The following is a 27,942-nucleotide window of genomic DNA, read 5'->3' as shown; positions in this document are numbered from 1 at the left end:
TTCACCACCGAAGCGATAACGGGTGCAATGACGGCCTACAAGAGATCCGATGGCAGGCTAGCCCCCGCCGCAAGCGGCGGTGAGCGGCCCCATAGGGCCAGGATCAACCACCCCACTCCCCAGATGCGAGAAGGATTTATTCATTTCATGCCTTGTGCTTCATGACATTATGACCGTCCGTCGCTTCTTTCGGTGGGCGAGAGCATGGTTGCGGGGACTTCTCACGAATGGCTTTGAGCTGAAAAGAATAACGTCCCTTGAAGTAGGCAGTAAATGAGTGCAGCCATGGCCGGACAAGAGCTGCGGCGTTTCAAGTCCGGCCGTGGTGGAGCAAGGATTATTTCAGAATGATAATTGGTTCATAGGAAAGGAAAGGCACAGTATCTGTCACACATTCTGTGAACACCTGAACCGCGTCAGATATATCAGATTCGTGACAAGGCTTAGGGCACATGAATAAATTGGAACTTTAAGGGAGTCAGCATTAAACACGAGCCCAATTTGTAAAATTTATTCATGGCATCGTGGTTTTCTTAGAGGCGGTCTCGGAAGCCCTTTAGGTTGGCTTTCATACGTACATGTCATTTTACGTGCTTTATGACGTAAGCGATATTAGAATTGTTCCCTCTTGCGCACTGCGGAAAAACCATCTAGCGGGCCATCAAAAGCGCTTTTTTAATCTTCGATATTTCGAACCACAGTGCTAATTCAAAATTATAAAAATCTCAACTCATTTTTTTTTTGCGTGCTCTAAAAATCTGAAATTCAAGGCACAATTAAATACAATGCAAATAAAGTTCGCCTCGCTGTACAACACACCTCAACAGAACACCCTGGCGAATATTTAACTGTATTTTAACGGCTTATTTAACTGTCTTGTCCAGTTTTGAAAAGAACCTGTCTAGGGCCTGATGGAAGTTCACTGCAAGCTCGTCTCCGCATGTTTCCTAGGGATTCTATTAAGCAGATGCGAAGTTGGCGCAATATCACTGATGCATTTACATTCGCGCCCAGCTGTGTGCACATGTTTTTGACGCGGCGAACGAAATAAACATGCGAAGCGCTACTCACCGTTGGGTCTGCAAGAACGATCGGTTCTGAGAGTACCACCCAACTGACATCTTCTGTGCACGGCGGATAAGTCATGGACCCCTTGTACGTGTAGAACTCCTTCAAATTACCGGTCACCAAAGCGTTGGACAGTTTCACGGCCTGCGTCAGAACGCGCAATGTTGGTAGGTTTCCGAATCGAGCGACTCGTTTACCAACGTGCAAGAACTGCGGAAGCGCGTTATGTTCGGGCCGTCGTGCTCTTTAAAGGTCAACTCCGGTGGTTTTTTTTTCATCATTTTGTGTTTTTGATTGAATTACATTCCTCGGCACGTCCTGACTCCAACACAAAAAACCGTTTTTCGAAATTCCAATTAGAAGTATTTCTAAAAAGGAAAAACAGCAAATAGAAACCAAAACTGCTTTCACGGCCAGAAACGACGTCCCACTTGCCGAAATGGTGACGTCACACTCAGTATTAGAAAAACACACGTACGCGCGTTGGATGGTGAAAATAATGTGTGGAAATCATGAAGCATTGCATAAAATGTCTGAGGTAGTTCAATACAAGCCTCACAATTTCATAATCATGCGGGAAGTGGACAGTAACGCCGGTATACTGTTTGTGACGTCAGAAACTCAGTGTTGCCGGCAGAAATAGTCTCAATTTCAGCCATGAAAACAGCATATTTTAAAGTCGTGTTGCGCGTGAACGGATTATTGTACGGCGCCCAAATTTTGTAGAATGCGTCAGGAAGGTGAGTAGAATCTACACCAAAATTTTTATTTGAATATTCGAATGTCAAAAAAACTCCGGAGTTGCTCTTTAAGCATACAGCGGTGCCGTATAGATATGGCATTCGAGTAGGAGGACCGCGGTTCGAATAGCGATTCGGGACATTTTTCTCCACCGGACTATAAAAAAACGGTCCGCGTGTCGATGGATTTGCTGAGCAGACCTATAGAGCGACCTGTAACCTCGCCATAACCCACGACATAACAGGATCAGCCACAGCCTCCTAAACAATTCCCAACTGATGCGGTTCATTCGAAGAGACCAGCGGTCCTGTGAAGTAGGGTAGGACGTACTAGCGTAGGGCAGGGTGTCGTTGAAAAATTTGGCAACATTCAATACTCCCAGTTAGAAAACATTCTGATGTTTAGAAAACTTTCTGATGTTACGACAGAATTTCTGTGCGGCTTTTGGTTTGGTTTGTGGGGTTTAACGTCCCAAAGCAACTCAGGCTATGAGAGACGCCGTAGTGGAGGACTACGGAAATTTCGACCACCTGGGGTTCTTTAACGTGCACTGACATCGCACAGCACACGGGCGCCTTGCCTTTTTTTTTTTTTTTTGACGGGAAACTTGTTGTGACAACAGACATGCTGTAGTAACATCAGAAATTTCTGTAGTTACAACAGAAAAGGGCTACAGAAGTACAAACAGAAAAACTGCAGAACTATAGAAAAGTATTACAGAACTACAGAAACATCTGATGGGTACGAGAGAACTACAAGATATTTTGTCGTATTTTCGACACAGTTCTGTAGTTTTTTCGATTGGGCTAGCACTATTTTTATCCAGCCAGACTATGTCTAGCAGTGCGATACGAGATATCATAGGGCTTAGTGAGGTTACCGGGTCAAATAAAGCATATTCTGTACAGCATACATCGAGATATAGCGGGAAGAGGAACTATAAGTGGAGAGTTTCTTGTCAATGGGCATATGGCCGACAACAGAGGGCATCGTATTTCAGCTTAGAGGCATAAGCGCTAACATCCCGCCATCATAATAAGGATGTTAAGACGTGGGCAGTATAATTTAGGGCTACTAAAAATGTACTTTATTGTTTGGTTTGGTTCATTGTTGGTTTAACGTCCCAAAGCAATTCAGGCTATGAGGACGCCGTAGGGAAGGACTACATTTCGGCTACGTGGGGTTATTTAACATACACTGGCATCGCACAGCACACGGACGCCATTGTTTCGCCTCCATCGAGAAACGCAGCCGTCAGCGGTCGGGTTCGAACCCGGGTACTTCGAAGTCGGGAGTCGTAACCATTGCCACCACGGCGGGGCAGTGGGAGTGAAAGAGTAAAAATAGAGGAGCCGTAGTTGAAAACTCCCGATTAATTTCGACCTCCCGATTCACATGCACCGGAATCGCACAGCACTCATTTGCGTTTCGCCTATATCGAACGTGGCCGCCGCGTTTGGTTTGGAAACCTAACCTAACCTAACCTAACATAACCTACCTTAACCTAACCTACCCTACCCTACCCTACCCTACCCTAAGGTTTGTAGCGGAAGAACATTTTACAGTAATGAAAAAAAAAACGCATTGAAAAGACGAGTCGCATGGTGCAAAGCTGCATCACAAGCAGCACGTGTCTCTCGTCACATGAGAAAAAAGAATAGACTTATAAAATTAAGAACGTAAGGCTGAGGCCAAAAACCATTACATAATCTGCCATTGCGACGAAGAGCTTGATAATACAGTTCCTTGATTGATAAGCCTCCATGATTTCACGAACAATCTAGCTGCAGTTTATGAAGGGCGTGTTGACGTTCAGAATGTAGCTGCGGAATTATGCAAGATGTTAGCCTATACGCACATTTCCGTCACTTTTTTTTCACGTAACGGGCTTAAGGTAGAAAAGTGATTCGCTAAACGCAGTGAACGCGCTGCTGCCGCTGAGGCCGCAACGTCCATTGGACTAAATCGGTTAGTTTTCTACCCCCCCCCCCCCCCCCCACACACACACAAAGCGAGCGCCTAAGGCAGCTCATAGATCACTCGTATGAACTGCGCTGCCTGCGTTGGTTAGCCTGCCCATCCTCATTTCATTCTTTCCGCGCACTCCCAACGGAAACAAAAAAAAAAAAAGAAACAGGAGCAGAATACGTAGAAAGGCACTTGTGTCACGTGAGTGAGCGCCCAATATCTGCAAAATATCTTTCCTTGATTAGGACGCCACTCATGAGCTATGAGACGCTTGTTTATTTTGCATGAATTGAAATGAATTCAAGCTTCTAAAGGGCACCACGAACCCTGGGTCTAACATTAGTAATGCACTGGCAATGTCGGGCCCTACGTACTACCGCCAAGCCGTGGTGCTGCAGTGGTCATGGCCGTCGACTACTGTGCCCGAATATGGGGGATCAAATCCCGGCTACGAAAGCCGCATTTTGATTGAGGCGAAGAGCAAGGCACCCGTGTGCCGCGTGATGCCAGTACATGGTGGTCTTTCCGAAGCTCTCCACTATGGCGTCTCCAAGTCTGAGTCGCTTTGGGACGTTTGGACCAATAATCTCCCTAAACTCCAATAAAAGGTCGATGGTTTGCAGATGGTTTGTGCAGCTTAAATGGCCCCCACGCATTACGTTCACAATTACCTGGCAAACTACTCCGTAAATTTCCCGCCGGATTTCCTAGCAGGACGACGTCTTGGTTAAGCTCAAATTCCGAGCAAGCATTCATCAAAACTGCGAATAACTATATAACTACCTTTATGGATCCCTCCTTCTCATCGAAGTTGCTTGCGATGGTGGTAAGGACAGTGTCCGGGGTTGGGTCTGCTTTATCAGTGTCGTCGGCCTGCCGCCCGGTGAGTACCTGCAGCAGATGCACGTCTTAGGTCAAGACAAGCGAATGGAGTACAAAGAACAGTCAGCACACAAGACGTGATGTTCAAGTGTATGGTATGGTATGGTATGGTATGGTATGGTATACTATGGTATGTATGTATGTATGTATGTATGTATGTATGTATGTATGTATGTATGTATGTATGTATGTATGTATGTATGTATGTATGTATGTATGTATGTATGTATGTATGTATGTATGTATGTATGTATGTATGTATGTATGTATGTATGTATGTATGTATGTATGTATGTATGTATGTATGTATGTATGTATGTATGTATGTATGTATGTATGTATGTATGTATGTATGTATGTATGTATGTATGTATGTATGTATGTATGTATGTATGTATGTATGTATGTATGTATGTATGTATGTATGTATGTATGTATGTATGTATGTATGTATGTATGTATGTATGTATGTATGTATGTATGTATGTATGTATGTATGTATGTATGTATGTATGTATGTATGTATGTATGTATGTATGTATGTATGTATGTATGTATGTATATATGACTTTATTAAGCCGGCAAACGACGGGTTAAAGCGTCGTGACGCTGGCCAAGCGTCGACCCGGGGTTATGCCCTACTCTACCTCATTTGGCCCGATTGTGGTGGTATTGGTCCACGGGAATACAAGTACTACAAGCTGTCAGTCGAGGATCAAGCTCGTAAACGTGTTCCAATTAATGCTACTACTACTACTACTACTACTAATAATAATAATAATAATAATAATAATAATAATAATAATAATAATAATAATAATAATAATAATAATAATAATAATAATAATAATAATAATAATGTTTATTTTGCATCAAGTCTGAGGACGCAAGAGTGCCCGTAGCTGAAGTGCACTGAGTATGTCAGTTTATGGAGCGGGAGCGATGGACCAGCCAGGCAACGAGCGTTCGCACCTCTGTCGCAACTAATGTCTTTTGCAAATGCACGAACGAAAACTGACTCCTAATACGGCCAGTTCCAGCTGGCAGTACCGCAGAGGAGGTCTACTTTTGTGAAAAAATAATAATAAGTAATAAGTCCGGTAAACTGCAAAAAAGGTTCCTCAACGAAGCTTTTCATAAAAAAAGGTAAATAAGCGCGAAAGGTAAATAAGGTCAAAGGTGCGCAGTGAAACGCAATACCTGCAGTACTACAGGTAAATAGTACAAGTCGAGCCGCGATGAGGTTCCAGTATTTTTTGTTAGTTTCTCGAGTTTATTTTGTCTAATCTGTCAGATTCAACGGTAATAACGTCGGGACTAGCTATACAGGAGCAGATCAAAGGCTATATGGAACTACAGCTACTTGTAACAATTATGGCCAGCTTAGCTCAAACCTCGTGGCTGCAAAACCCTGCCCCGAATATACGTGGGCTCCTGAATAATAGGTATTTCATATATTTAGTATAGCGTGATCTGCGATCCATCGTGACCGTCTACCGCGCGCGGGCAGTGCTCATGCGCTGGTGACGCATGAGTGCCCTAGCGAAAAAACCCTACGAGTCACAATAACCTGATACGGATTTCTCATAGTAAAATCATAATAAACTCATTCAAAGTTCATACAATCTCATATTTCTCATACATTGAATGATATTTGTATGAGTCCATATGAGATTTGTAAGAATTTAGTATGAAAAATCTTTATGAGGTTGTTGTTGTGACTCGTAGGGTTTTTTGCACTAGGATGGAACGCGCGGTGGCGGATCATGGTTACAGATCTCGGTACATAGAACTAATAGTGACTGCACAGATAGCATAGTCGGTATACAAAACCGCCACCACGAACCTTGTACAGCGCAGACATCACGAGCACGTTGCCAGGTTTCATCAGGGCGGTCCCAAGACTCTCCGTGTCATCTTTGATGTGAACGAACTGGATCTGTGAGCAAAAGAAATAAGGATTAGGTAAACTATAGGCAACGGACTTTCAAACTATCGTCAAGAAAGAATTGGACAGTTGCTGTAAATGGTTTCAGCTCTGTGTATGGAAGTGCGCCGACAACAGCCTTTTCATCTAATCAACTCGTCAGCAAAATTATTGTCACCAATTTTAATAAAGCTCACGACGCTGGTAAATTAACACGTCTTGAACACGAGTTCCAGGTATTTTCAGAACTAGCGCCCGAAGCAAGCACCGACGTTAGTTCTCTTTGGCTGAACTTATGCTTTCTGCTGTATCTCTAAGATGCCTCATTCCAAAGATGTGAACGTGTGTAGAACAGCGGAGATAATGTGCGCTGTTAAATACGTTAAGGAATAGGACTGCTACTGTGTGACGCTTCCGGTCTTCCTTACTAACAATCCGTGCAGGTTACTGCAATACAGCATGACATAAACTGGTGACGTGCGAAAGAACAGCAAACGCTGAGTACTTTAAGGGTTTCGTTCAGTCTGTTTAACGAAGATAACAGCATCATTAAACAGACTGCAACCACATCGGGGTCCACTGAGGGAACGTGTTCACTCTTAAAGCCTTATCGTCACGACTACCAGATCACTAGAATATGGTAAAATAGTTACCATTCATAAAAATGGGGACGTTACCAGTGCAAAACAATTCATTATCGAGAACATGAAAGCAGCTATCCAACAAAAGTACTACACGCCTTTCTTGCCCCGAAAATTCCCGACCAAAAAAAAGTGCTAGGCGTCCAGTGGCTTTTTCCATGGACACCTGTACCAAGCCGTAAGGAAAGGGATGAGGAAGGTGAGAGTGAAAGCAGAAAGAATGAGGTGCCGTAGTGGAAGGCTTCGGATAAATTTCAACCACCTGGAAATATTTAACGTGCACTGACATCGCACAGCATACGGATGGCTCTCCGTTTGTAGTCCATCGATGACCGCCGCCAGCGGTCGGGGTTTTGGGAAAAAAAGGCGTAGTATGGTCACTTTTTGCTTGACATTCAAATAGGTTCAAATCATTCGACCTTAACTAGGCGAAATCTAAAGTTGCAAGCCTCTCGCTCCCGTCGAAGTAGTGCAATGCTCGAATTCGAGCCCGACCGCCGGCGGCAGCGTTTCGATGGAAGCGAAACGAAATGGCGTCCATGTGCTGTGCGATGTCAGTGCACGTTAAAGACTCCCGGGAGGTAGAAATTTCTGGAGTCCTCTACGGTGCCTCTTGTAGCCAGAGTCGTTTTGATATGTTTAACTCTAAAAACCAAACCGAACAATTATTATATGTCACCCATCTTAACAATTTTCTTGCTGTGCAGCCCTTTGTGTGCACTCAATTTCGCCGGCCTTAGGAGTAATGGGAGAACTTGGTTTGGTTTGTGGGGTTTAACGTCTCAAAGCGACTCGGGCTATGAGAGACACCGTAGTGGAGGACTCCGGACATTTAGACCACCTGAGGTTCTTTAACGTGCACTGACATCGCACAGCACCCGGGCGCCTTGCTTTTCGCCTCCATCTAAAAGCGGCCGCCAAGGCCGGGATTCGATCCCGCACTCTTGGGAATCGAGAAGAGATGAGGTGTTCACAGCAGATCGCAGTTCACTTGAAACATTGAAACCTAACAGCAGACATTGGAGCCCCGCCGGGGTGGTGCAGTGGTTACGGCGCTCGGCTACTGTGCCCAAGGACGCGGGATCGAATCCCGGCTTCGGCGGCCGCTTTTCGATGGAGGCGAAAAGCAAGGTGCCCGTGTGCTGTGCGATGTCAGTGCACGTTAAAGAACCCCAGGCGGTCGAAATTTCCGGAGTCCTCCACTACGGCGTCTCTCATAGCCTGAGTCGCTTTGGGACGTTAAACCCCCACAAACCAACCAACCAGCAGACATTGGCATTTTAACCAGTACTAAGTGCACAAGTAGCTAGACGCATGCTCCAGGTAGGCGCAGTTAATGTGCGACGTCCCAGTACTTCATTGAAGCTGTGTTGCAGTGAATTATAGGCAAGCCTGTTGAAAGGTGTATCAGATGTGGCGCGTTTTGCTGCGACCGACCAGAGCATCTAGCAAAGGATGCCTATATACTGGAAGTGCCAGCTAAACAGAACCAAGCTTTACAAATACGGTGAGCCATAGCGCAGTCAAATTAAGAGGCGAACACGACCCTGGCGCAATAGGAAGTTCCTCGTAACATTAGAGCCCCAATACCTAAAAATCCGCTTTTCTGGGCCGTGCTCTCTACGATGAAGCTGGTTGTACACGCTTGGCGAATTATGCAAAATTACAACTGGCCACGTGACAGTATTTCCTGGAGACATATATGGGGCTTCGTAATGTGTAGCGCGATGGAAATAACGTATCTAGCTATTTTTCAAGTGAGATCTGCAAGTCTTTTATTGAATACACTTCGTCTCAATCGCTGTGAATCCCGGCGAGTTAATGAACTTTATTGAACGAAATAAATACTGCAGGCGACTCTTATCAGCTCTGAATTGGTTTCACTGGGTTGGGGCCTCCCACATGCATGAGCAATGGGAAAGGCATGCAAATAACAAGGGCCAAGTCGGTCGATCCCGCATCCTTGTTCACAGCAGTCGAACGCCCTAACCACGCCAAGTGGCCTAAAAATGTCTGTCCGTGTATTTACTGGCCTCATAACCAGCCTAGTTATCGACACGGCCTCCGAATTAAGCACGCAACTATTTGTCATCTTTATTTCACACAATCAATAAAACAATCCCCTATGATTTCTTTGGTGTCAGTAGCTGTTGACTCCCTTTGTATCTGGTGGTAGTCGTGGTTGCCCCCTAACAAGTTATGCATAGCAAATCTAGACTAAATTTCTTGTGCACCGACATCGCACAGCAAACGGGCGAAATGCTTTTCGCCTCCTTCGAAAAGCGGTCGATCCCGCATCCTTGTTCACAGCAGTCGAACGCCCTAATCACCGCGGCGAGAGGAGCACATGCTTGCGCGGGCGGAATCCTGAAATGGGCTCACTTTCAACACGCTAGGCTAGACATGATTTCGCGCTTCAGTAAAATGAGTGGTCAACTAATGGTACCCAACCTCTCAAGGTGATTCATGCATATACGAAGCTGACTCCGCCGGGCGTCCCATCCAGGCGCACCACACAGCAAACAGAAGCAGACCCAGATGTCTACGAGGTGATACTACAGCAGGCATCAGCGCGTGGGAGTGAAAGGAGAGAGGGAGATAGAGGTGCCGTAGTGGACGGCTACGATGCACCACGCTATAATGGCTTTCGCCACATCGCACTTTAGTGGTCCAAAGTGCCCTCTAGAATGTTTTTAATAAAAGTAAGTATTGGGCCCTCTAACAAAGCTCCACTTTCCTTCCCCAAGATGTGGTAGCTGACGACTGTATACAAAGTAATGATTTGGTTTCTTTTAGCAGCTTTAATGTCCCTAAGCAACTGAAGCTATGAGGGATGCCGCAGTGGAGTAAAACCCCTCAATAAACTAAAAGTAGTGCCAACATGTGAAGTTTGCCGTCCGCCTCCACTCCGGCGCTCTCCTTCGTCGTTCGACCCTCTCATTGGCCGAGCGCCGTCACGTGCTCGCGCGCGCTTTTTCTTTTCTTTCTTTTCTTTTCTTTTTTTTTTTTTTTTTTTTGCTGGGCGTGTAGCCGGTGTGGTGATGTGAAAAAGGCCGCACACAGCCCTCTTGTGAACTCTAGCCGGCAGCCTGAGCTCTCGCTTCGCCTTGTAGTTGCTAGCCGTAACTGCGGCATCAACTGCAAATCCATGGCAAACTTTTTTGCGGGCATGGATGCGCCTGTGCCAATGCACCACAAGACGTACCAGGCAGTTGCGGATAAAGTGCACCGAGCTGCGATGAAAGCTGCCTGTGATGTGATGCGTGAAGCCGGGATCGCTGTGAGAGCGAACAACTCCGTGGCTAGCAGCAACGAACTTTTGGATGTGTGCGCGAGTTACGACGGCACTTGGCACAAACGCGGCCACTGCACCTCGCATTTCGGGCTCGGTGTTGTAATTGAGCTAGAAACGGGGTTGGTGCTGGATTTTTCTGTGCAGTCCAACTATTGCCATGGCTGCAACTATGGTCCCAGTGCAGGTGAGGATGAACATTCCGATTGGAGAAAAGCACACAGTGAGGTCTGCCAGAAGAATTTCACTGGATCGTCTAACGCGATGGAAGTTCAAGCCGCAGGCATCATATTCAGTCGCTCTAAGGAGATTCACAACTTGCAGTACACAACAGTGCTCTGCGATGGGGACAGCAAATCGTTCCTGCGTGTCTCTAGTCTAGAGCTGTATGACAAAGATATCGTAAAAAGAGGATTGTATGAACCACGTCGCTAAACGTGTTTATGCTGGAATTGAAAAAATAAAAAAGACGAAGAAAGGTCTAGGAGGCAAGGGGAAGCTGACGCAAAGTACTGTAAAAAAAAAACTAACTGCTTACTATGCCTCTGCCCTAAAAGACAATGCTCCAGATGTGAAAAAAATGCAGCGAGGAGTACTCTTCCACTCCTACTCAACTGACGAAGTCCCGCGACATGACGCTTGCCCTCATGGGGAGGACTCCTGGTGTCACTACAATCGGCACAAAGCGTTAGTGGAAGCCGGGAAGCAATCAGTGCCAAGACCCCACCGTCCAGCTTTCAGCAGAGACATCGCCAAAGAGCTTGTGCCTCTCTACAACAGGCTTAGTAAGCCGGAGCTTCTTGCACGATGTGCAAGAATGCAAACGCAGAATGCAAACGAGTCATTCAATGTGCTAGTATGGAAGAGGTGCCCGTTTGCTTCTTTGAAGACAGTGGAAACTGCAGCGGCCTTGGCTGTGTTGGAATTTAATGAAGGTGCACGCGGCATCAGGAGAGTGCTCGACAGGCTCGAAATAGAATATGGAACCCAGACAAAGAGGTACGCCCAGCAGGCAACAATGGAGAGCATTTCACGAGCGCAGACAAGGGCGCTGGACAGCTGTAAAGCTGAAAAAAAAAGAGAAGGCGACTCGAAGCAATCGCCACAGAGCAGCGTCGAGTTGAAGAGGAGGGCCATATGTATGCAGCACGGTACTTTAATTATTTTTGGTCCGAAAATTAAACAGCATGTTCCGAAATGTTTGAACTCATTTTTCTAAGTTCGCACTTTTTGCGAAAACACAATTCCTTAGGAAAACTATCATTTCCAAACTCTTTCGCTATAAGCGGCTTTCAAGATGGTTTCTGGACTATATTTTTGTCGGGAACAAGATAAGGCACTTTTTATATCACTAATTACTCTACAAGTTAAAAAAAAATTGAGATATCTGACATACAATGACAACAAAAAAAAATGAAGTTTGTTTTCCAAATGCAGAAATATTTACAAAAATGCCGTAAAAAGCCCGCAATTCTCCTTATCCTGCACGATGAACTATCTAGAAGGTATTCAATCACAAAAAATTAGCATATCTTCATTGTTTTTGAAATGATAGTTTTCCTAAGCTGACACACTTCTTTGTTCAGTATAGCAGCTACAAGTTATTACCTATTTGTGCTAGGGCAATGAAATTTAGAATATATTCTAATAAGAGGAGGGTAAGCCACTCCAGAAAATTTTATGAAAATTGGTACAGCCGTTCAAAAGTTGACCCTTTAGCCTAGCATCCCCCCCTTTTAAGGATTAGGTGCCCCCCCCCCCCCCCACTCTGAGCTTTTTAAGCTTTTTAAGCGCTAGCGCCTTTAGCCAATAAATGTGATGCACGCTTGACGAGGCCTCATTATGAAGTTGGTTCAATAGCGGACCTCAGAGCCTTATCATAGGCCAGATATTTATATCTGATTTCAACGTACCTCCAAGGCAGCGGAAGAGCCTCCGACCTCGTGCTCCGATCCTTTTGTATTATCCGCTCCGATGCGAAAGTGCACCTCCTTCAGGTTGTATTTGTCGGCACCGAGTGTCAGCTTGGGTCCCGTGTCATTAATCGTCATTCGCACTGTGGTGCAAACAGAGTAGATAGTATATTAGTCAAACTCGAAACTCACGAAAGTCACTGCATGCGAGATATGGCTATTAAGTGATTAGTTCACGAGATATTCGAGCAGCATTAACTATGACACGCTGCTTCTCGGAGGGGTTAACATCTCAGGCTCGGACTGTGGGTTGAAGACAGACTCCTTTTAGAGACTGGAGGCTGCAAGGTGTCCATGAAGTGCGAGTTGTCCATCGGACACGTTACCCCTCTACACGAACGGTAACACGTGACATTTTAAATAATGCGCTAAGCATGTTAAAACATTTTATGTACCTATGCCTATAAGTCGCACAGGTGTCAAAGTTGTAAAGGTTTAACAATTCGATAGGGTGTAAAGTGCGCAGTTTAGGCACCGCCTCAGACAATATGGTAACTTTACACTGTTCATCTGGCCCTCCGGACTGTATACCCACTGCAAAGCAAAGGACTCCTACATATTCCTCGATTTAACAATCCTGTGTCTGCTTTCTCTCAAATGCTACTTCAATTAACATTCCTGTGCCAGCTGCTTCCACTTGACACCGGATCCCTCACCTAAGGTGTCTCAGCCCGAGTAGCTTGGGGACGTTAAACTCTAAGCCAAGGCAAGGCAAGTATATATATATATATATATATATATATATATATATATATATATATATATATATATATATATATATATACAAGGGCCGCTTAGAAGCTGGGCGGAAATAGTTATTTTATAACTGGATTACAGTACATCGTATTGAAAGCACGCTTGATGACCGAATTAAAAATTGTCTGAGGCGGCACGCAAATCGACCAAAACTACACCCTATGGATACGTTACACCCTGGTACCCGTACATTTACAAAAACTACGCATAGACGTTTGTGTGCTTACTCATACAAAAATGGTCTATGTGCTTCAATGGAAAAGTTTATGGTCAGCTATGTCTATCTATGGTCCTTTATAGACAGCCATAAAGTACCATTGGAATATCTATAGGCAATTATAGAAAATTCTATACCACTTTGGCTATAGCTTCTGTTCCACACAAAATCTAACTATAGAAAACCATATGTTCGCGAGGCTATGAGTTAGTCATAAAGTTATCTTTAGCTGTCTATAGAGATGACAATGAGTCTAAAGCTACACACTGCAAGCCAAAGAATCAGTTTTAGCAAGTGTATGCTCCTGAAGCTGTAGACCAGCAGTCATACAGAAATTTCAATGTCTGTAATGCAAGCCATGTCAGCTGTTTTAGCTAGCTATAGAAAAATGTATGCTCCAGAAGCTTAGACTTGTAGTCAAACAGTTATCTTCTGTCTATAGTGATGTGAATGCATCTAAGTTTACAGACTGCAAGCCATATAAGTTGTTTTAGCTGGCTGTAGAAAAATGTATGCTCCTGAAGCTATAGACTAGTAACCATAGTGTTATCTTCAGCTTTCTATAGAAATGTATCCAGCAGGGCACTCTAAAGCTACAGAGTGCATGTCATATATAAGTGGTTTTACTAGCTACAGAAAAGTGTATGCTCCAGAAGCTATAGACTTGTAGTCAGATATAGGTCAGATATCAGATGTATAGGTCTCTATATTAATGCGAATGCTTCTACAGCTGCTGACAAAGCCATAGAAACAGTTTTACCTAACTGAAAAATATCCATATTTCCGATGCTATATTTCGGTAATCATACAGCTATATTTAGCTGCCTATAGAGATTTAATGTATTTAAAGCTACAGACTGCAAGCCATATATACTGTTTTAGCTGGCTATAGAATGCTTTATATACAAACAGTTATTATACAGACGAGCAGTCAAACCTTTCTTTAACAGCTATACTATATAAAGTCGGGATTGAATGCATATGACGGTACATATATATCGTCTATTCGAATCTCTCGTGTGACTGAACCTCCAACTTGACTAAGAGTTGTGTGTCACATGCAACGAAAAATCATGACACCAACCGGAGCGATGCACGACAAGCTGTTGCTTCACAAATTTTGATATGAATTTCAAGAAGACATACACAAATTCCTCCACATAAACACACATCCGAAGGTCCGTATATAGTTGGCTTCAATCCCTCTGGTGAGCTGCCTCGAAGTTGACTAGCCATCAACAGCAATGCTGTACGACGCAGCAATAGTGTCAGTTTTGGTACAGTTGGTGGACCACTGTCGCCGCATGGAAATCTGCCTGCGGCGAGTACCTCTATATACATGGTGACTTTAACCGATTTTCAGTTATTTAGGCATCAAATCGCAAATAAACATATCCAAATGGATAATACATGGGTGTGCAGATTCATAAGCAAGCTATATGACCGTGCACTCCGTAGGCAATCCCAAAATATTTCTATAGCATCCCGGTCGAAAAAAAACTACAGAACCTGCCAAAATTACGACAAAATATTCTGTAGTTCTGCGTAAACGTCAGATTTTTCTGTAGTTCTTCCGTACTTTTCTGTAGTTCTGTAGTTCTTTTGTAGTATAATTCTGTTGTGTGTAGTTCTGTAGCACTTTTCTGTTGTAAGTACAAACATTTCTGATGTTACTACAGAACGTTCTGTTGTCACAACAGGTTTCCCGTCAAAAGCCGCACAGAAATTCTGTCGTAACCGAAATTTTTCTGCAGCTTTTTCCGACTGGGATAGGCTATAGCAAAAGCTAAAAGCTGCCATAAGAACAGCTATAGCTTTTTGGGCCAAATATTGACAGCCGACCATACAAGCTATAAGTCAGTGACATAAGCAATCATAAGTCTACAGAATAGGTTAAAGACTTATACAGCACTGAAAATAGCTATAGCTTTTTGAGGCCAAATATCTACAGCTGATCGTAAAGTTTATAAAGGAAAATGCTAAAGACTGTAGGACGTAGGTGAGCCTTCTATTGAACAGACTATAGCAATACCTAAAGACTGCTATAGGAACGGGCTATTGAGGGTTATCATGGAAGACCGGAATACTTACCAACATCACCTCTATACCAAAAACATAACCTACTTCAAGCTAACCGAGTCTACACATGCCGCCTGTTACAACATATCCACAGCAATAGGCTTTTCTCCGTCTCTCCTAATCGATTTCCTACTAAATACCCTCTCAGACAACACATAAACCTCGTCCCAAAAACAAGGACAAATTACGGTAAACAGAAGCTTAATTACCAGATTCCAACTATTCTCAAAACCCCATCCCTATGTTCAATGTTCCATCTCTCTAAACGCAGATTTAAAAGAGACATAGAAAAGCAGTTGATACTCTCAGAAGTGTAATAATTGTTTAGTCTGGTTTTGTATTTGGCAAATGCAACTTTTATCATGTTATGTTACTGTACACATTTGTTTCCCTTGTTTTGTGTCATATGCTGTTGTTTCTTTTTGAGTGTATGGTGTACACTGTTTATTTTTTTTTTAGGTTTTACTCCAGTATGTTTAGTTACCACGTTTGCTGTAATATTCTGTTATCGTTTGTTGTCCGTGTTGCGCGCCGCTGTGAACTGTATGGGGAACTGTGACCCCGTCAGGCCTAACCGCCTTCTGTCGCAGTTCCTTCTTTCATTTTTTGAAAGAGAAATAAATAATATCTTATCTTATATATGTATGGGCCAACTTTCTATAGCCGACCATAAAGGATTTTCTATAGCTGATCATAGGAAGTTTTCTTGGGTAGCGCACTTTTCAAAATAAACAAGAGGAATTACAGGTGTAAGAAAGGTGCCCGTGTCAGCGTTACACAATTAAGGGTGCAATTTTTTTTTTTTTCACACTGCAGGCAGCCCGACGACTTGTTCCATCTCATGGCCCGGAAAATTATCGAAGTGCACTTACGAAACTTGTCCTTGGCGAACCCGAACGTTTTCAGTTGAGCACTGTAGTCCACCACAAGTTCGATCGGTGGTGTGGCTGGCTTTGCATCGGCTATCTTGATTGGAGACTGCAAGAGGCCCTTAGAGCACATGTTATCCATTGGGCACTTTACGTCTCCCCACTTTGCTTCACCTGCACGAACCACAGTGACACACGCGACGCAAGTCAAGCTCATGCGGTATGCCTGTTGTAGCTAATACGCTAGTGAAAGTAGCCGAGGGCTGCTGGTTTTCAGGCACGAAATGCTTTTAGCTACTGTTGGCGACCTTCGCGTGACGTCAAGCCGAATTCGATTTCCATTCATCCGGGCCCCGAAACTAGAACATCCGGGCACCGAACGGGATTTAACGAGACGAATTTTCCGCTCTCTAAGCCCTTGTACAGGGAGGGCATGTATCCCGGAATGTATCTGTCTGCGCCCCGAAAATTTGGTTCCCGAAATTTGACCTTGTCCGAATATGGCCAAAATTGGTGTCCGATCTGATTCGGCTATGGCTAACTCAGTGGCAATCTCCAAGTTTATGTGAGCCAACCAAAAAAATTGACGTGCTTATCATTTTCCGCGCGTGGGAGGAATGAAGCCTGATTAAAGGAGACATAGGAAGAGTCTTGCGGAAAGTCATCGCTTTGTGAACTATGCGCCCCAGCCGAAGACTGCACGTCTCTGCCGACAATGCCAGGTTTATGCGACCGCTCACGAAACTGATAAGGCCGCCACAGACCCCGAGCCCCATATTCTCTCGATCACGAGAGAGGCAGCATTTTTGTTCTCCAATGGTACATTTTAAATGCTCAAAGCTGACAAGGCATTCTCTCGATCACGAGAGAGGCAGCATTTTTTGTTCTCCAATGGTACATTTTAAATGCTAATATACGCGGACAAGACACTAAGTATCTGTTCGAATTTTTTGTAACGAAATAGCGCTTCGGGTGTGTTCCTTCCAGCGCTGTTGCGTTAGCACAAATTGTCTGTGAAGCGGCACTGCTATACCTGCGCGGCAATGCGAAAAGGGCAGCGGGTGCGATTTCGGGCCAATTCTTCGACATTGTCAAATACGTGCCCAGAGCAAGACACTCAAAGAAACCGTAAATATTTGGCGTCAACTGCAGTTTTCAAATCTATAAAACTTTTTTCAGGAACTTTTTTTTTTCATATAAAATGTACTGTAATTTGAACGGTTTGTAGAGGTTTTAGTGACATTCAGTTATTCGAACTTGCAGATAGTTTGAACATTTGGTTCCTGGAAGGATCATTCGACGAGCCTTTACTGCTATAAATATTACCTTCGTAGTTCCATTCTTCGCAGGCTTCGAGTGCCACACCATCCTTTACTTTGGACACCTCCGTTTTGTCGTCCACCGGCTTCTCCTCTTGTTCTGCGCGAGACGCGAAAACACCGAACCTGCTTTCAGGTGGCGCGCGAACACGCTTCAATCTATAACCGCACCGATAGCCATACACACACCGCGACTCTTATCTGTACCGAATTCGCCTATTGAGTCAACGTATTGAAATGCTCTGCCTTTGTTATTTAACTCGATAAAAGCAGATTTACACAATATCGAAACAAGCAGTTTTTTTTTTTTTTTTTTTTTATCTGCTCTTATGCGAGTTAACAGCCCTGACCAATAACGAGAGCCCGTAAGTCACCAATTGTTTGTGGGAGCGGGGCGCAGAGCAGCAGCGTCGCAGCGCACGCGCGGAAGAAAGAAAAAAGTTAGTGCATTCGAGGACAGCATCGAAGAGATCGTGTTCAGTGCGTTTACTTACGGCGTTTCCTGTGGGGAAAAAAAAAACGAGTGGGGCTGTCGCGACGGGGGTCGAACCCTCCGCACGCATAACATTCGCGAGAGGTGAGGAAAAAATACGTAACTTGAGCACGCTGTCATCCTGTCGAGTCATCCGTGTGGCAGTCTTGGATCCACGAAGCGCCTACCCTGTAACTGTTAAAGTAGGTGTTTCACAATTTGTGGCATCATTGAAAAAAAATATTTCAACACATCTAAGCCACCTACGTGTATGAAGGCGACAGCCCGTTCGCGCAGCGACTACACTAGCAAGTGTGCACCAATAACAGGGAAAATCCTATGACACCACTCGCAACAGTGTCTTCGCCATTTTGAAACGAAAATCAAACGTGACACGCCAGAGGCAATAAGGGGAGAAGAACCCTGACACAAAACTATCGTGTGCATGCCACTGTCCCAATCGCCGTCTCGCTGGCTCAACAACGGCTGGCGTCACAGTTACACGAGACCTCTCTCTTTAAAATAAACGGACAATATCAAGTCATCCTTATGTCACACAACTGGAACCACTTCATAGGAAAAACTTTCGTGACGGCTCTGAGGACAAGAATTCGTCTCATAAGCCGTGTAATTATTCCGCCTTAAACGCAAGACAAAGAAATGATGAGATAGGAGCAATAAAGGTGTGCCCATGATTGTAGAAACCTTGCTTATGGTCTTGTTGTGGCTGCTACTGTTGTTGTTGTGGCTGTAGGAAGAAGGAAAAGAAAATGCACGGGCCTGCTACTGGCTCTGTAGCTGAGCCACCTCCGCTGCCTCGTACAGACAGAAGAGAAAATAGAGAAGAAAGAAAAAAAAGGGGGAGAGAAAGACGTGCGCCGCAACAACAGCCGTCATCCACCACCGAAACGGTGGCGGGTGCAATGACGGCCTACAACAGATAAAAATTCTGTGGCAGGATAGCCCCCGCCGCAAGCGGCGGTGACCTACCTGTCCCAGCCCCATCAGGGGAGTGTACTGGCTCTGTAACTGAGCCACCTCCGCTGCCTCGTGAGGGAAGAAGAGAGAAGAAAGAAAAAGAAGAGAGAAAGACGCGCGCCGCAACAGCCGTCGTCCACCACCTAAGTGGTGGCGGGTGCAATGACGGCCCACAACAGATAAAAATACGGTGGCTATCCAGCCACCGCCGCAAGCGTCGTTGACCTACCGTCCCAGCGCCGTAGGGCCAGAAACAGCCGCCCTTCACCACCTCCACTGCTTACGGAAAGTCTGAAAGCAAATCGTATCACGGCCGCGTACGTAACGCCGGTCAGCTACTGCGCACGTGCAGTGGCCGGGGAGGTGTTAGATGAGGCCACTGGGCCAGCGTCGCATAGGTCTCGTAAACCAGTATACGCATACGTTAGTTTGTCTCCATTACGCAAAATCTAATAACTACGGGGTTAACGAAGCCTGCGCAGGACTGAAAAAAGGAAGGCCGGCTGAGAAGGCTGCATCACTCAGCATTGCGAGGGGTATCGCTTTATCGATGCGCTATGGAGATGTACAGGGGAACGCGCAAGCCTCCTTCGGAAAAGAAACCTATTTACGAAGCATTTAATTAGGCTGATAGGTGGTCTAATAGAACAAATAATGACAGCTTAGGGAACAACGAAAACACAGAAAAGCTTGCTGCAAGATCAAGGGTCGCTTCAAGCATCCAGAGACTTATCTCAACAGGTATGTCAAGAAGGTGCACAGCTATGAGCATTATCTGCGCTCTTCATAGAAAAAGTTGCTTTAAGAACGCTGCGGCCACAACCGGAAATAGGATGACGAAGGTAGATGCAGTTCCGGCTAGAACTTCTTATGGGAAGGCAATGACTATGCCGCTAAAGCGATGTACTACGAATAAGTACAGGTGAGCCACAATAAAAAAAATAATCTCAAATTCAGTGATAGCATTCATGCGCACATTAAACTCGTAATGAAGTAGCAGCAACGAAACTGGGCTGGTGAAAACAGGTTAGGGCATCCTTACACATATATAGGGTCTTGAATATTTGGGGGCTGGGATTTAAAACATTCCTATGCAAAATCTACTACACCATTCGAGCTGAAATAACGTTCACAAAGTAGCAAAATATCGTCCACGTTATCTGATAAGTGATTCAACATCGGTACTTGCCTAGATTTTCCGAAATCGAGAAAAACTGCTCTTGGTGGCGTGCACAATTTTCGCAGAAGATAGTCGAAAAGCTATTTTGACATGATGCGTCATCTGTCGGGCAGCGAGGCAAGCGCGCCAACGGCCGGGATGGAGCTTGTCTCACTGCTCGACAGATGACGCATCATGTTAGACTTGCTTTTCGACTCTCTTCTGCGAAAATTGTGCACGCCACCGAGAGCAGTTTTTTCTCGATTTCGAGAAATCTAGGCAAGTACCGACGTTGAATCACTTATCAGATAACGTAGACTATATTTTGCTACTTTGTGAACGTTATTTCAGCTCGAATGAGGCAGTAGATTTTGCATAGGAATTTTTTAAATCCCAGCCCCCAAATATTCAAAACCCTGTAGTAAGGCCTATCGCATATTCAGGCCTATGGTTAGATGAAGGCATCGAAGTGCTCAAGCTTTCATTTACACTGGTCGATCGCTACAGGTTAAATTATGCTTAGATGGACCGTGCCCCGTAAGCAAAAATTACAAGGGACTGTAGCGACTAAAGTAGTGAAAGGCGAAAACCTGAGAAGGCTCACTAGCGTTCCTGCCATCTGCAATCTCACACTTGAACGCGCGCCAAGGAACGCCACGCGACAGCTGCCGCAAAATTCTGTGGCAGTCTAGCCCCCGCCGCAAGCGGCGTTGACAGCACTCAGGAGAAATATCCGAGACCCGAGATGCCACAAAGTGATCACTGCGTTCTCGAATCGCTCCTTCCACGCGGTCACCGGTAAAAACCACAGCAACTGCTTACCACAGTTTCGTAGCCGGCTGGAGTAGCATAGGTGACTGACCGGGGACAAGCGTACACTCCACGACCCAGAAATGGAGGCCCTCTATGGCGGACAGTGAGACCGGTCCAGAGCTCTAGCTCGGAGGTAGAGTCCATGACCGCACCGACCTATGATACAGTTCATACAGGGGCTTTACACCAACCAAGCATCGAATGCCATCTGCGCTCACAGACGTATTGACCCTCAGCAAACTGTCTGACCTTGCCAAATCCATTCTGTCCCCTAGGTTCAGTCGGGTCGAACTCCCACTATTTTTTTCACGCGTTCTCGTCGGCCCGTGTAGGAAAAAAATAGCCGTTTAACTCCGTTTAAAATGACAGACGTATGAAAGGAGTTTCACGCAATTTTATTTGCATGAAACCGTGCTGCAGGCGAAGTAAGGAAGGTGTGATTTGGTTTTCATCGCGAAAGCTACACATACGCTATTCTTAGCGCAATTCGTCATGTCTGAAAAGGAGTGGCAGTGCGCATGCGCCAAAACAGGTTTTTACCCGAAGTACTCCGCGTGTGACGTCAGAGGTGCACCGCCGCCGCTTCCACGGCGACGAGGAGGGTAGGTCCAACTCAGCAGATGCGCGCTGGCGCGGAAAGGAGAGGAGTAGTTCCTGCACTGCGCTTCCGCACGCTGCCGCGGATAGCTGACCGAGTGGAGCAGGAGTTTTCCATCATAGCATGCGCAGGGCATGAAAGTGAATTCTGCTTAGAACGCCGGTGAACTTGAGGAGTTCAAAGGAACGCTGTTTCTGAGTTCGATGCAACGCTCGGTCAACAGCAGCTTAAGCTTTCGCTCAGTATCGTTGAACCCCTCATGGGTTCAACGCGACTCAGAATTTGAGAGGCGCCGTAACTTAGAATTCCGGAAATTTCGACCACCTGGGGATTTCTGCCGTTCGCTGACATCTAACAGCACATGGAGGCCTTGCTTTTCGCCTCCATTGAAAAGCGGCCGCCGTGGTCGGGATTCGATGGAATAAAGGTATAGGTGTGAAAGTGGAAAGAGGTGCCGCAGTGGAGGGCTATACAAACAATTTTGACCACCTATGGTTCTTAAGCGTGCAATGACATCGCCCAGCACACGGGCGCCTTTCTCTTCGCCTCCATAGAAAAGCGACCGCCGTGGCCAGGATTCGATGGAAATTAAGGAAGCAGAAAGAGGTGCCGCAGTGGAGCCCTACAAGAAATCTCGACCACATAGGAATCTTTAGCGTGCGCTGACATCACACAGCCACCGTGGTCTTTATTCGATGGAAGAAAGGTAGGTGTGAAAGCGGAAAGAAAGAGGTGCCGTAGTGGAGGGCTACGAGCAATTCGACCACCTGGGGTTCTTTACGTGCACTGAAATCGCACAGCACACGGGGACCATTCTTTTCGCCTATATCGAAAAGCGGCCGCCGTGGCCAGGATTCTATGGAAACTAAGAAGGATGGTAGATGTGAAAGCGGAAAACGAAGAGGTGCCATATAGGAGGGCTACGAGCAATTTTGACCACCTGGGGTTCGTTAACGCACACTGATATCGCACAGCACACGGGCAGCTTGATTTTCGCCTGCATTGAAAAGCGGCTGCCGTGGCTGGGATTCGATGGAAGGAAGATGTGAGAGCGTAAAGAGGTGCAGTATACTGCACCTCTTCATATTGTTCGTAGCCCTCCACTATAGTGGAGGGCTACGAACAATTTTGAACACCTGGGGATCTTTAACGTGCGCTTAAATCGCACAACAGACGAACGCCTTGCTTTTCGCCTCATTCGAAAAGCGGCAGCCATGGTCGGGATTTGCTAAAAGGAAGGAAGATGGGTGTGAAAGCGGAAAGAGATGCCGTTGTGAAGGGCTATGAGCAAATTTCTACCCCCTGGGCATATTTAACGTTCGCGCTGACATCGCACAACAAACGGATGCCTCTTAGTTGTGCACCCATCGAAACGTAATCGCCGGCGGTCGGGATCGAACCCGGGCACTCCGGAACAGCAGTCGGGCATCATAACCATGGGTCAACGCGGTGGGAATCGAGCACTGAGCATCGGTTGCGGGGCCAGTCTTTAATTGATTTGGGATTTGGTGAAACCTACACTTATAATTAATGGCATGTAAGTGCATATGTGGTCGGTTCGAATCACTATCGCAAACTTCAAAACAGTAAATGTCACTGCGCATCCGCGGCGGGGCCTGTCTTAATTGGTTTGGGTTTTGGAGAGAAGGCGCAGCACCCGTCTACAATGACAATTAACGGCAGTATGTGGAACTACATACGTGGTCCGTTCGAATCCCTAATTTTCCTTAAACGTAATTAGGAAATGAAGGCTAAATCGAAACCTAAATGTTATGACTATGTTATGACCACTCTAAACTCTGCGCAACGAGTTTGGTTTGGTTTTGTGGGGTTTAACGTCTCAAAGCAACTCAGGCTATGAGAGACGCCGTAGTGGAGGGATCCGGAGGTTTCGACCACCTGGGGTTCCTTAACGTGCACTGACATCGCACAGCACACGGGCGCCTTGCTTTGTTTATGTCGCAACTCTCATACGAAATCACCTATATAATTTTTCAGCCTTTTAGTGTACAGGCCTCGCGTGCGCCATGTAAAGCTCTCATATGACTAAACGCAGTACAAAACTGCTATGACATAAGATGAAAGGAATCCTCGAGACAGCAGAAGCTCCGGCGCTGAAGGGGCTGCATCCCCTTTTCCCCGCACACACACAGAAGCCTTGCATTGTCATTTCAAAAGTTTCCTATGCTGTGAGAGCAGGGATGTGGCGCTCGAAGTTACTGACCACGAGGACGCAGTTCGAATCACTTCCACGTAATGTATGTACGAAAATGAGGTCAAATACCCGGGAATGCTAAAAAAAGACGGCTGCATCCTTTAACCTTACGATCAGCGCTCAAACCTCTCGTTTAATAAGTCATCAGTCCATTTAGTGAATTATTTCCCGTACTAAACACGTAAAAACTGCTAAAGGAATAACGAAAGCATAGGGTATTGTTAGATGATCAAGGCTTGCTTTAAGTAAAGCAAGGCCTATCTCAACCGATATGCTAAGACGGAGCCCAGTGAAGACCTTTATTCGCTCGTCTGAAGAAAAAGGATGCTGAAAAGTAACGCAACACACGTCGCAAGAAAATAGAGACGGCGAAGGTGCAGTTCAGAGAGAAACACCTGCATGGAGCATGCAAGAGCACTTAAGCCTACCAAGGCCTAGCGCTAAAGCGACGTGCCGAATAAGTACCGGTGAGCGACCAAAAAAATAGAGGGAATCGCAATAAACAGTAGGCGAAAGAATTGCTTTGTATGTATGCACGTAAAACCCGTAATGAAGATGGTGGAATTTGAGTAAAGGCACCCTTAAGCCTAGCAAGGCCTAGCTAGAGCTCTCCCCTACAAAAAACCCCGTTTAAATATTTTGCTAATATTAGTCTCTGTAGGTAAAGTTTGTTCAATTGAGCGAAGCCCAGCGCAACTGGAGCATTGATGCTTAGGACAAAGAGACGCTTGAGATAATAGATCACTGCGTTCTGGAATTACCCTTTCATCTCCGTTCCCGGCAAAATTCACAAACTGCTCACCGTAGCTGCGTAGGCGTGCGGGGTAGCGAAGGCGTCCGACATGGGGAAAACGTAGGCCATGGCCTCGAAGTGAAGGCCCTCCATGGAGGGCAGCGACCAGACCAGGGCTCCATTTCGAAAGCGGATCCGTGGCAGCACCGGACAAGCTTCGAACGGCTACTGGGCGCTCCTCGCGCGGCTCGAGCCAGCACGGATCCGAGGGGTCGAGCTTTATTCCCTCATCTGAAAAAAAAAAACGATTCTGAAAAATAACGCAACACAAATCGCAAGAAAATAGGGGCGGAGAAGGCAGGTGCAGTTCCGACACAAACAGCTGCATGGAGCAGAGCACTTAAGCCTAGCGAGGCCCAGCGCTAAAGCGATGTGCCACAAAGTACCGGCGAGCGATAAAAATAAGTAGTAATCTCAATAAACAGACTGCGAAAGGATCCCCTCACGGCGTCACGAAGACCCGTAATGAAACTGATAAACCTTTGAGTTAGGGTACCCTTAAGCCTAGCAAGGCCTAGCTAGCTCTTCGCAACACCTCGGCGATAAAGATCTCTTATGTTAGTCACTACAGGTAAAGTCTGCTTAGCTGAGCGAAGCGCAATTAGGGCATTGATGCTCTGGACAAAGAGACGCTTGAGATGCCTCAGATCCCTGCGTTCTGGAATTACTCTCCGTTCCCGGCAAAAACCACAGAAACTGCTCACCGTAGCCGCGTAGGCATCTGGGGAACGCAGGCGTCCGACCTGCGACAGACGTAGGCCATGACCTCGAAGTGAGGGTTCTCCATGAGGGCAGCGACCAGACCTGGGCTCCAGCTTGAAAGCGGATCCGTGACCGCACCGGCCTAGCTTCGAACAGCTTCTGCGCGCTGCTGGCGCGGCTCGAGCCTGCACGGAGCCGGTGGCTCGCGACATCCTGCGCGGGAAAGGAGCGCGTGACGAGCATCGTCTTCAGCTTTATTTTCATCGGTGGTGAAACTTCAGCCTCCAACGCATACAGAATAGGCGTCAACCTATCCGCCTACGGCGGCTCTATAAAAAATGGTCATGGTTTAGCTTCTGTTAATCCTAGTTTCAGGCGATGGCGTGTCTCGCCACGCAGCTGCTTACGTGTTAAGCTACTTTCTACGTCAGTTGACCTTCGACCTTTGGTGGGAACATAGCTACCTAAATTGACTGTAGCTTAAGTTACAACTTGATCGAAACTGTGTGAAGGTCATCGGAAGCAGACAGTGACCTTGGCTCTACCTCGCCGCAATCGCTTTAAAATAGAGCCCTTCTCTTCGCCTTAAGTCTATACGGGAGAATGCATTTAACATAACCTTTTCATTCTGCGTAATTTTGACATTGAGAGACTGGCCCATTGTCTGACAAAGTGGTAAACCTAGCTCTTTAATATGTTTAGTATTGGGGAGCAGATGCCTCTCTGTGGATACTTACGATGAACGGCGTAAAACTGAAGATACATATGTGATCGGTTCGAATATCTATTGGTAACTAGACTCCAACTTGAGTACCATATATGGATAGTGAATGGCAAGTGAAATAATTTGACTTCATGTAATTGTAAACGTAAATCGGGCTAAATTTCAGTATATTTGTAACACTTTATCCGTGGACACCTGAACCGCGCCGTAAGGAGAGGCAAGAAGTATTAGGACTGATAGCAGAAAGTGGTGCCATAGTGAAGGGTGAACAAATTCGATCACCTGGACATTTCTAACGTGCACTGACATCGCACAGCACACAGACGCCTTGCTTTTCGTCTCCATCGAAAAGCGGCCGCCGTGGCCGGAATTCGGAGGAAGAAAGACAGGTGTCAAAGCAAAAAGAGGTGCCGTAGTGTAGGGCTACTAAGAATTTCGACCACCAGGGGATCTTTAACACTTTAATACGCGCTGTCATTGCATAGTACACCGGGACCTTACTTTTCACCTCCATCGAGAAGCAGCCGCCGAGGCTAGGATTCGATGCAAATTTAAGAAGGAAAGTAGTGTGAAAACGGAAAGGGTGCCGCATTGGAGACCTATGAGAAATTTCGACCTTATAGGGATCTTTAACGTGCGCTCACATCGCACCGCACGCAGACGCCTTGCTTTTCACCTCCATTTAAAAGCGGCCGCCATGGCCTTTATTCTATGGAAGAAAGGCAGATGTGAAAACGGAAAGACGCTGTAGTGGAAGGCTACGCACAATTTCGAACACGTGGAGTTCCTTAATGTACGCTGACATTGCACAGCACACGGACGCCGTGCTTTTCACCTCCATCAAAAAATTGGTCATCGTGGCCGCGATTCGATGGAAGGTAGATGTGAAAGCGGAAAGAGGTGCCGTAGTGTAAGGCTACGTGTAATTTCGACCAACTGGGATATTCCACGTGCACTGACATCGCACAGCACACGGATGCCGCTTCCTCGCGCCAACAACGTCAGATGTGAGGTTATTTAATGAGTTTACTAAAAGAGGAATCAGAGAGAATGGGCGTGCGCACTGCGAATGAAATGACTAAACAAGCGCATGAGTCTATTAAAAAAAACATATTGCAAGTAATCAAGTCACCCCCTCGAGAGATTCCCTCCCCTTTACACATAGAGGGAAAAGAAAAACGACATAATTTTACTGCTTGTAGGGAAAGCTTATGTACTTTCAAATTAGCATTGAACTGCAGTTTTAAAACACGGTACTCGAGGTATCTACAGCGCCGGAAAGGACGTTAGAAGTTAATTGCATGAACCTAAGGTATTTATTAGCGCAACAAGAAAAAATGGCCAAAAATGCAATATTGTCAACAATAATATCGAATGCTAATGAAATGCAGCAAACAACCAGAACTTGACTGCATCGATATGGACAAACATTGCAAGTTTACAAGCAATTCAGAGAACATTATACTTCTTTTGGGAAACATTTGAGTGAGCAGCATATTCCATTTTTGTGTCTAGTGGGAAATGAACCTTCGCATTCCTAACTTCCCCAGGCCATCTTTTTTTTTTTTCGCATCTGATTTTGCATTGCTTCAACAGCAAAAACCACATTTGCAGCGGATGCACTTCAATGCGTGAATTAAGGAGCTCATATGTTTGGTTGGTAGATATCTTGAGCTCATTCAGAAGCTTACACGCTTTTGCACTTGCCCGTCTCACAAAAAAGCAGTTACAAAACCGTTAGACATACCATACCTCA

General features: G+C 45.7%; 1 protein-coding gene across 1 annotated transcript; it reads right to left on the bottom strand.

The window, feature by feature from the left end:
- Positions 1 to 135: 135 nt before the first annotated feature.
- On the bottom strand, positions 136 to 16,581 carry LOC146182185 (carbonic anhydrase 2-like). Its single transcript, XM_084575974.1, has 6 exons — positions 16,417 to 16,581; positions 12,433 to 12,575; positions 6,506 to 6,598; positions 4,561 to 4,668; positions 1,072 to 1,212; positions 136 to 238 (listed from the first exon to the last, which is right to left on the bottom strand). The coding sequence occupies exons 1-6, from the start codon at positions 16,553 to 16,555 to the stop codon at positions 146 to 148; spliced, it is 717 nt and encodes a 238-aa protein (XP_084432100.1). The 5' UTR covers positions 16,556 to 16,581; the 3' UTR covers positions 136 to 145.
- Positions 16,582 to 27,942: the final 11,361 nt, after the last annotated feature.

Source organism: Amblyomma maculatum, chromosome 8 (genome assembly GCF_055883805.1).
Source record: "Amblyomma maculatum isolate TAMU_Amacu chromosome 8, ASM5588380v1, whole genome shotgun sequence".
Taxonomy (NCBI): Eukaryota; Metazoa; Arthropoda; class Arachnida; order Ixodida; family Ixodidae; genus Amblyomma; species Amblyomma maculatum.
This window is presented reverse-complemented; position numbering and strand designations above follow the sequence as displayed.

What these genes read in the sequence shown, in the direction of transcription:
- LOC146182185 (XM_084575974.1), bottom strand. Translation starts at nt 16,555, where the DNA reads ATGGATAACATGTGCTCTAAGGGCCTCTTGCAGTCTCCAATCAAGATA. An exon ending in GTTCGCCAAGGACAAGTTTC is followed by an intron (nt 12,576 to 16,416) that starts GTAAGTGCACTT and finishes TTTGCACCACAG; the next exon opens with TGCGAATGACGATTAATGAC. An exon ending in GCTCTTCCGCTGCCTTGGAG is followed by an intron (nt 6,599 to 12,432) that starts GTACGTTGAAAT and finishes TTTTGCTCACAG; the next exon opens with ATCCAGTTCGTTCACATCAA.